General features: G+C 36.9%; 1 protein-coding gene across 1 annotated transcript; it reads left to right on the forward strand.

Annotated features, from left to right (window-relative positions):
- Positions 1–3,167: 3,167 nt before the first annotated feature.
- Positions 3,168–10,416, forward strand: LOC121813805 (integumentary mucin C.1-like; the record flags this gene model as incomplete). Its single annotated transcript, XM_042217711.1, has 9 exons — positions 3,168–3,266; positions 4,039–4,140; positions 4,246–4,413; positions 4,538–4,648; positions 7,576–7,785; positions 8,124–8,225; positions 8,331–8,498; positions 8,867–8,977; positions 9,685–10,416. Coding segments are annotated over exons 1-9 (1,762 nt in total), but the record flags the coding sequence as incomplete, so codon positions are not given.
- Between the last annotated feature and the right edge of the window lie 305 nt (positions 10,417–10,721).

Consider the following 10,721-nt stretch of genomic DNA (forward strand, 5'->3'; position numbering starts at 1 on the left):
AAACATGTTAATTAAACATCAACTTTACATAAATGTATGTAATGCTCGTATATTGCTCTCACCTGAAACACAGCAAAACAATTCAGTGTTACTGGTGGCTTCCATTGTAATAACTGGCCTGCATTACTTTTGTGAAGGATTATTTTGCCAGTTACCCGTTTGGCTGAGCTGCCACTGCCACCTACTGGCGAAACTAAATATCGCCCTAACATCACATCAGGTGGGAGCAAATGAGCTTTTCACTCTGTGTTATGATGCAAACTATTGTCACTATGGGCACGAACACATAAGAAACACATCTTGAGACTTGTTCTTAATGCTCAAAATACTCCCCCCCCCCCCACACACACACACACAAGCTTGACACAGGCAGAAGACCAGGAAAGTGAACTTAGCCTGCTAGCCAGAAGGCTAAATAACAATACAGAACCAAAATATAAAATGATTAAAACATAAAGCCTACAAAAAGGGCAGCAATGTGAAAGAAGGTCCTGACTTTAATTCCATCACCTGGCTGGGGCCTTTCTGTGTTCACTGCTCAACTGACTTTGATCAGTGGCTGTTGATCAATGGTCATGACAATTTGCATAATAATGATCAAAAACCTCACAGCCCATTGTTCTCAGTAGTGCTAGTTTTGGTCATTTTGCCGGCGTACTATTTATAAAGCTGGGGAAACCTACTGTTAGCTGAGACTTAAGAAGTCACTTGGATGGGAAACGTTTTTCCCACTAAAAACGCTACGTCCAGATGAACAAAATCAATTTTCTGGGGATCCCAATCTTATATATTTTTCTTTAAATACAAGACAAAGTGATGCATTTCCTTGAAAACTGTTTTCAAAAACATGAACCACACAGGCTAAAGCTACCCAGTCATATGCAAGTGTTAAGGCCAATGTGCTACTCACCTGCCACTGGGACAAAACTTTCAATACAAGATCAGTAAATTTAGGTCTGGGTAATATGCAATATCACAAAATATGGTACCTTTTGGAACACCTTTTGGATACAGCTAAGACTCAAGTAGCTTAGATTCATAGAGTACAGAGGAAGTCTGATGAAAATAGTGCTACGGGTTCAAATATTGAGGGTGAGCACAAAAAACAACAATTGGTCCAGGAGAGTCGGTCAAACAATGATTTTAATGAACACACACGTGGGGAGATGAACACTGCACACAGACAGCATCGATCTCCGCCCAATAATACACAAGCAGTGTTTTTTATAACATCAGGGTATTATTTATGATGCCCCCTCATGTGTCAAAGCAGATACAATACATGCATAAGTTTCAAAACCACAAATGTTCTGTTGACGACTTTTGACACATTTAATAGGGCATCTTCTGACGAAGAAGATGCCCTATTAAATAGGAAGCACCTGGCCTCGAGACGATCGAGGCCAGGTGCTTCCTATTAATCTTCTAACTCTCGCTTATCTCCTGGAACAAACTGTCCCTTATGCAAACATAATCTTACAGTTACACGGTTTTGCAAACTATTATTTGAACTCTTACCTAAACATGAGTCTAACTACTGTTTGTGTGTGTGTGTGTGTGTGTGTGTGTGTGTGTGTGTGTGTGTCTCGACCTCAAAATGCACTTGGCCTCACCTCGCCCGTTGACGCTTCTGACCTTTTCCCAGACAGAAGCTCTCTGTGATAGGTGTAATCATCTTAACTAAGAACATGTGTAATCTATTGAATAAATGCTTTGATGAAATGATAATTAATGTGATGGTAATGATAATGGTTATGAATAGTAGCAGTAAAATATTTCCCTGATCTCCACAATAGCTATTGAATAACAAGAATAACCATAATCTCAAATAAAAACATCCTGCATGAAAATCAACCCTCTTTGTTGTCCCTTTATAGATGCACAAAACACACACAACAAGAGCCAACATAAAAAAAACAAAAAAACATGACGTGCATAGGGCAGGGGTGTGTGTGCCTGTGACACACACGCATACCCGATACAAAGAATATCTTATGTTTGATTTTCAACATGCTATTATTAAGATATAAATGGGTTTTCCCACAATAAGAGAGGGTGCGGCAAAGTCATCAAAAAGCAGAACTGTGCTGTTTGGGAAACAGTCCTGTGTTTCCTATTGTTTAACCTATTACACTAAATACTGTCAAAAATGTTAAGCTTTTATTAGAGTCACAGTTTCATCTGTACTTGGTGATGTGTCAAAGTAACACATTATTAGCAGACTGAACAAATTGCAAAATATACTTTTCAATTTATGAAAAATAAAACAAATGTTTGAGCTAAAATATACTTAACTAGAGCAATCAAGTAAAAGCGCAGTTCCTTCACTGTACAAATGTTAATGTGATACTCAAGGTAAGACTGCTGCCACACCTGCTCCTGCAGCAGTTTAAAGCATCTGTCGATTAACTTCCCTGAACACACCGGTTACCTGGTTTATCAACATTGCAGATTAGCAGGAACAACAAAAGTACAAGGGAGCCAAACTTTTGCAATAAAAAAGTGTGGGTATATCAGTCCTTCATTTTTTTTAAGGCGGCCAGCCTTTAAATATAAGGTTTGGCTGTTTGTATCTCAGTCACAGATTTGCATTGATTATGGCTTTAACTACATGTAGACAGAAAAGCTTCAATGGTTAGTGCTTCTTATAGCCAAAACTTTGTTTGCTGTGCTAAGCCTTTAGAAAAGAGCAATGGGGAATAAATGCATCATTTAAAAGATAGATGCAGCAATATCTCCCTAAACTGACAGTGTTTCCAAACTCTAGCTTAAATTGTCAAAAGGTTTTGAGGGGTAATTCATGTAGTGTGAGGTAGGAAATATCTCACCATGACTATTCATTCCATACTCTCTGCCAGCTTTTATCAACAGGTATTCATGGACTCATCTTAATTTGGCGAATAAAGAAAAGCTAAAGATGTATGTTTAGCAAAAATAGAAAAGGGTCAGTGACGCATCATAGTTTTTCATTTATAATTTGTATAAAAAGCGGTTGCATACCCTTTTTTGTTTAAATGTGCAATTGAACAAGGGTGTGGTAACGTGCACTAGCAGAATGATTTGACAAAAGAGGAGATGAGCGTCTGATGTTCATGCTGTAAAAATATAAACACACCCAATCCTAAGCTCACCTGTTCAGTATATAAAGTGTAGGAGTGCTCCTGAGATTTAGTATCACAGTCCAGGGAAACTAATCTGCAAAACTGAAATGTTCATCACAATGAAGTTGACTACTCTGATTCTCCTCTGGGCACACTCCAGCACAGGTAACTGGACTTTTCTTATTATTTAGGATCTATCAGTAGGAAAATCGATTAATGCATGTGAACCCCCCCCCCCCAAAAAAAAACAAAAAAAAAAACAACAACAACAACAACAAAAAACAATAAAACGACAAAAAGATACACACACGCAAAAAAAACCCAGGAGCCTCACAGAAAGAAATGCCATGATTTTCGGAAATCGTATTTCCTTCTTTTAGTTTGCAACTTCTGTTGCTGATTCTGTTTGCAAAACTGATGTGAAAATCGTTTAGTTTGGCCAAATTATTTCACTGAGCGGATCAGGTCTACTTCATGTTAGAAATGAGGAAGAGCAATTAACAAATCTACAGAAAGTGAATTTGAAATGAGCATGCTAATGGATATTAAGATTCATCATTCAATAGAAACTCATATTCACTGTGTGGTGTCATGTGAATGTTGTAACCTGTTATCTTGTAAACTGTTTGGGTGTGCTTTGAAAAAACAGACTTAACCCAGAGATAGCTTGGTGTTAAAGTTTAACCTTAATGTTCCATAAGAGCTGATCTAATCTTGTGGTCAGATTCTTTTCTCGCACTAGGTGGTGTTACACCACTATCCATTTTTTTATTTATACAGAGATACAGAGATTAACAGCATTTCATCAATCGTTTGTAACAGTGTAAAGAAATAGAAGAGATGAAGACTTTAATAATGCCAGTATACTGGGGTATTCAAAAACCTGTAATGTTTCATTTTAACTTCAGTCCTTTCAATGTTTCTCTCCTGATTGCAGCTGGAGCCCTTCAGTGTCAAACATGCACAGATCAGACGTGTTCAAGCACAGTACCGATTACATGTTCTTCAGGGAAGATGTGTGTTACAGCTACTATTTTAGGTAATCTTCTCTTGATATTATGTGATACACTTCAGTAAATTGCAAATACTGTGAGGTTATATGTACTTTTCATCAACATTAATGAACCACACTGTGAATTTGCAGCTACCTCATCTGGAAATACAACAACAGAAATCTACAAGGCATGTGCATCTTCCTCCCTGTGTCCAGCTATGGGCTCTCAGACATTTTCAGTCGACCTGGGTGTTCAAAGTGCTCTTGCATCTGCCACGTGCTGCAACACAGATAACTGCAACTCACAAACTCTGGCTGGTAAGCACAAATCAATAAGTGTTTTATTAAAGACACAATAACAGAAAGAGATAAGAAACAATATTCTGATATCTGCTGAAATGTTCTCTGTTGTGAATTGAAATTATGTTCTTTTCTGTTTCAGCTCCTACTCCTCAGTCAAGTAACGGCCAGCTATGTAACATTTGTTCCAACCCTTTGTGCAACACTCCAATACAATGTCAAGGAGTGGAGGACCAATGCTTTCAATCAATCAGTGAGTCTTCTTGATGTATACTTTAACAAAGATCAGCTTTAAAATATTTTTTTCTGCCTAGAATAACATTAACAAAGTTTGGGTTTTTTTTGTTTTTTTTAACCAGTCACTGGAAACATTATCAAGCATTTTATCAATATTTGTAATAGATGTTAACTTGTACTTTGAATCATTAAAGATGACAATTAAGATGTGCTCATTAATCAGCTTTTGAAAGATTACAGATTTGTCCACAACGCATAAATATATTAGTTAACAAATATTCCCCAAACTGTTTTTAAAAATATTTCAATATTTGAAGCATGGAGGTATTGATTAATTTGCCACTTTTTGTCGTGACTAATCATTTGTTTAAAACAACCGCTGAAGACAAACAGACAAATGTCCATCAAAACTACAGCAGAGTAAAGAAAATACACATGAAAATATCAAGAGTAGCACTTTCATTTCTTGGAAAAATCAGTTACCTACTTTAAATGAAAACGCAGTTTACATGATGATAGAACACCCAGTGTACACTGTTCCAAAAAATAGTAATGTCAAAGTATCTTACTGTATATTTTACAGTTTTGTACTGTATTTCTAGAATATTATTAAATTTACATAAGTAGACAGTGATTTTACATGTCAAAGGTAAAATAACTTTTAAAAAATAAATGTAAAGGTAGGAATTGCAATTAATATAAATCTCAAAGTATTCACAACATTCCTGAACAGAAATAGGCCTCTGCACCTGGGGTGAGGGTGTGGCCATGAAAACAATGTGACATGCCATTGGATGTTGGGACACATAATAACATGACGCTAAGCATCGGCCAATGAATGTGAACTAACAACCACAAGGTTGCGGGTATGGCAGCATTGTAGGAAAAAATCCTAATATAAAAGTATTTTACTGTGTATTTTACAGTAATGTTCTGTTCTTCTAGAATATCATTAAAGTCACATAAATAGACTGTGATTTCACATTTCAAATGTAAATTAACGTTAAATCACTGTAATGTAATAAAACATAATTGTTATGATTATTAAATGTATCTGTCTGTACATATGCATATTTAGATTGTTAAAATACATTCACAAATGTATCAGAGGGGCCGATGGTGCGATATGGCAGCCTTGCCTCTGTCCCAGGGCATGCAACCCATTATTATTTAAACCAACTGTTAACTGTATATTTCTGTACATTTACGTATTATGATTCATATTGCCACATTCATTGACCTTGTTTATAGGTAATTTCATTGTTTGATCACGTAAAATGTTCCTAATTTAATGTCTAAACGCACTTGGAAAAGGCAGAACCCCATGTAAGATTAGCACAACAAACTCTATTTTCATTACTGAAATTAACTGTATTTTCATGAGAAAGTTATTTTCTGTTATTTTACGGTAGTATTTTGGCGCCCCAGCTGCTGGAATATTACTGTTTTTTTAAGATGTTTTTTTAACAGTGTAGGAACACTGTTCGTTCATAGGAAATCACTTTGGCTTCTGACATTGTGAGTACATGTTTTCAATAGCATTATTGTGAAAGTCACCAAAACAATGAGGGAAAATCAGGCTCTGTTCTTCTCTTCAATTGAAAAATGTTTACCAGTGGATGTGGTATTATGACATCAGAAATGCTGAACAAACAACTACACCCTTTAGTGGTGTTCTCAGGTTTTAGAGTACACCCAAAAGTCTCTGCAGTGAGATTTGAAGTTTCAGACTGTCAGCAAACAGAGCACATTAAAATATGTTAAATTACTCTTTATGTGAAAGATATTTATGTTTGAAATATAGAATCAGGAAAAAAAATCTGCTGAATTAGTTCTTTAGTAAATCACAGTTAATGATGCCACCAAAATGTTTCCAGCTTATGGCCTTGCATCTATAAATCTAAATGTTTCTTCATTATTTAACATTAAAGATGTTCTCAGAAAATGCTACCCACTGGAGTATGGAATGCCAGGACTCCATGGAGTACTATGGAGTACATTAGATCAGCTTCTCTGACCATTTACAAACCAATAACAATGGTCAATGCTCACAACTCTACAGATGATCTACAGTGTAGCTTAATGATTTTCTTTTGACTGAGAAATAGATTATAAGCTCTAAATAAAAAAAGTAATACAATATATTTGATAATAAATTACTGTGACAGGTGTGTTAGGGCATAAAAAAGAAAAACATTTTCAATTATAATGCTCTGAGTACTTTTTTTGATGGTCACTGGCTACTACACAGTCATGTTTGTCTTATGATATGTTTTATGGTTACAGTTCGCATGTGAAAATGAAAGATTCTGAACCTCAAATTACCCTGATGCATCAATAGTGTTACACGCAACAGTTAGAGCACGAAAAAGGCCAACTATAAAACTGCTGTATGAATGTGTGTGTGAACTGGTAAAAGAGCTGTAGTCAATATTGCCTCGAGGGCTTTGTTAAAGCAGAGAACAGCAATAAATTTATCAGTTCTTTTACCATTTGACATCTCTTTTAACTTGCCCAGTGGCATTGAACCACATAATATAATAAATTAAACTGAATCTCAGCAAATTGATTTTTAAGATCGCAAAAGGTTGATTCTGTTCATCAGGACATAACATTTTCAGTGGAAGAAACATTTTGTCAGTCATCCTTAATGATCAAGGAACTGACCTCACAGCCCATTGTTCATTCAGTAGGCTAGTTACTGTCATTGTGCAAATGTACTGTTTATAAGGTTGGGGAAACCTGCAGTCAGATGGGACTGAAGAAGTAACTTGGATCAGTGACAAAACATTTCTCCCACTCCCACTTACTTACTTGAATGATTGAACATGCATCAAGTGATTTTTAAGATGTTCTGAGTAATGCTTTAAATATGAAGCTATATCATAACATCATAACATAAAAATAACTGAAATTGTTCAAACTCTGATTTTTGATCTGCAGTGAACGACGGTGTCAACACTTTCCCAGCTCACGGCTGTGCGTCTACAAGCCTGTGTGCAGCTGCCTCAAGCCTGGGTTCCCTACCTTTCATGCAGAATGTCAGTACCATAATAAGCGGACCAGTCTGTACTTTGCCCACAACAACTGCAGCACCAACCACAAAAACAGCTGCTCCAACCACAACCACAGCTACACCAACCACGACAACAGGTGCTCCACATGGTGTTGATATACATGCCCTAAAAATTATAACATTTTAAATATAGATTCATAGTCTGTTATATGCGTGACAGTTTTTAGAGTAGGCCTCCATGGTTTAATTATCCTTAATACATTAACCTTAAATTAACTCTAATTTAGTGTTTCCTATCCATTTTTTTTTATTTATACAGAGATACAGAGATTAACAGCATTTCATCAATCTTTGTAACAGTGTAAAGAAATAGAAGAGATGAAGACTTTAATAATGCCAGTATACTGGGGTATTCAAAAACCTGTAATGTTTCATTTTAACTTCAGTCCTTTCAATGTTTCTCTCCTGATTGCAGCTGGAGCCCTTCAGTGTCAAACATGCACAGATCAGACGTGTTCAAGCACAGTACCGATTACATGTTCTTCAGGGAAGATGTGTGTTACAGCTACTATTTTAGGTAATCTTCTCTTGATATTATGTGATACACTTCAGTAAATTGCAAATACTGTGAGGTTATATGTACTTTTCATCAACATTAATGAACCACACTGTGAATTTGCAGCTACCTCATCTGGAAATACAACAACAGAAATCTACAAGGCATGTGCATCTTCCTCCCTGTGTCCAGCTATGGGCTCTCAGACATTTTCAGTCGACCTGGGTGTTCAAAGTGCTCTTGCATCTGCCACGTGCTGCAACACAGATAACTGCAACTCACAAACTCTGGCTGGTAAGCACAAATCAATAAGTGTTTTATTAAAGACACAATAACAGAAAGAGAACTATGAAAGCGAAATATTCTGAAGAAATTTTAAGTGTGCCTATGCCCCTGCCAATGAGTGTAGTTTGACATTCATACGGCTACAAAAAAAAAAATCCAAATAAGGGTAGACAGGCCGTACTACTGCTGGCATACCACTAGAGTGAGCCAACACACCACAGGCGGAAAAAGGAAACTAATAATAATAAGAATACTAAATCGGAGAAACAGTAATAAGTGTGCCTTTTGGCATAGGCACACTTAATAAGAAACAATATTCTGATATCTGCTGAAATGTTCTCTGTTGTGAATTGAAATTATGTTCTTTTCTGTTTCAGCTCCTACTCCTCAGTCAAGTAACGGCCAGCTATGTAACATTTGTTCCAACCCTTTGTGCAACACTCCAATACAATGTCAAGGAGTGGAGGACCAATGCTTTCAATCAACGAGTGAGTCTTCATCATTTTTTTTCAAAAAAGATAATCTTAAAATTATTTTTTCTGCCTAAAATAACTTCAGCGAACATTCTTTTTATAAAAGGAATGTTGGTTGAATTTATTTTAACAGCCAATGGAAGAAATACTGATAAAAAGCATTTTATCAGATAAAAAGCATTTTATCAGTATTTCTAAAAAAAATTATTTTGAAGTTTAAATCTTTAAAGATGACTATCAACATTTGATCATTAATCACTTTATTAAATTTTACAGATTTGACTGCAACACAGATATATTAGTTAGCAAATAATCCCCAAACTGTTTTAAAAAATATTGTAATATTTCTAGTATGGAAGTATGGATTAATCTGACAGTTATTGTCATGACTAATTATTTGTTTAACACAGCAGCTGAAGAACTAAATAAATGTCCATCAAAACAAGAGTCAAGGAAAGAAAATACACATGAAAATATCAAGAGTAGCACTTTGATTTCTTGTTGATGGAAAAATCAGTTAACTGCTCTTATCAATTATACGTTCTTTTACCATTTGACATGTCTTATCACTTGCCAAGTGGCATTTAACTACAAATTAAACTGAAACGGTATATCAGCAAACAGATTTTTAAGATGTTTTGAGTAATGCTTTAAAAATAAAGCTGTATCATGACATCATAACATAAAAATATCTGTAATTTTCCAAACTGTTTCACCTGCAGTGAACGACGGCACCAAGACTTTTCCAGCTTATGGCTGTGCATCTACAAACTTGTGTGCAGCTGCTTCAGGCCTACATTTTCTACCTTTCATGCAGAATGTTGGTACCATAACAAGTGGACCAACCTGTACATCACCCACAACAACTGCAGCACCGACCACAGCAAGAACTGAGGCACCAACAACAACATCTGCTCCAAGCATGACAACAACGTCTCCAACCACAATAACAGCTGCTCCAACCACAATTACAACTGCTCAAATAACAAAAACAACTGATCCAACCACGACCGCAGCGGCATCAACCACAATCACAGCAGCACCAACCACAACAACTGTGTCCCCAACAAAAACAACAACAGGTGCTGCAACTACGACATTTAAGGCACCCAGTACAACCGTGGTGGCATCAACCACAACAACAATTGTGCCAACCACTATAGCAACTACTCAAACAACAACAACAGCTGTTTCAACCACAACCGCAGTGGCACCAACAACAACCACAGCAGCACTGACCACTACAACAGTTACTCCGACAACGAACACAGCTGCACTACTTACAGCTATTACACCACCAAGCACAACTGCAACAGCACAAACCACAACGACATCTAAGACACCAGCAACAACGTTGGTTGCATCAACCACATCAAACGTTGCTCCAACCACAATAACAACTGCTCAAACAACAACAGCTGCTCCTACCACAACTGCAGTGGCACAAACCACATGTGAGCAGTTGTTATTGTGGTTGGCGCAACGTTTGATGTGGTTGATGCGACCAACGTTGTTGCTGGTGTCTTAGATGTCGTACTTGCAGCACCTGTTGTCGTTGTTGGTGACACACTTGTTGTGGTTTGTGCTGCTGCAGTTGTGGTTGGTGCACTCACTGGTTGTGGTTGAACAGCTGTTGTGTTGTTTGAGCAGTTGTTATAGTGGTTGGAGCACCTGTTGTTGTGGTTGATGTTACGGCAGTTGTACTTGGTGCCTTAGATGTTGTAGTTGCAGGACCTGTTGTTGTTGGTGACACAGTTGT

Source organism: Haplochromis burtoni, unplaced genomic scaffold (genome assembly GCF_018398535.1).
Source record: "Haplochromis burtoni strain Fernald_Lab_line unplaced genomic scaffold, NCSU_Asbu1 Contig_2670, whole genome shotgun sequence".
NCBI classification, from domain to species: Eukaryota; Metazoa; Chordata; class Actinopteri; order Cichliformes; family Cichlidae; genus Haplochromis; species Haplochromis burtoni.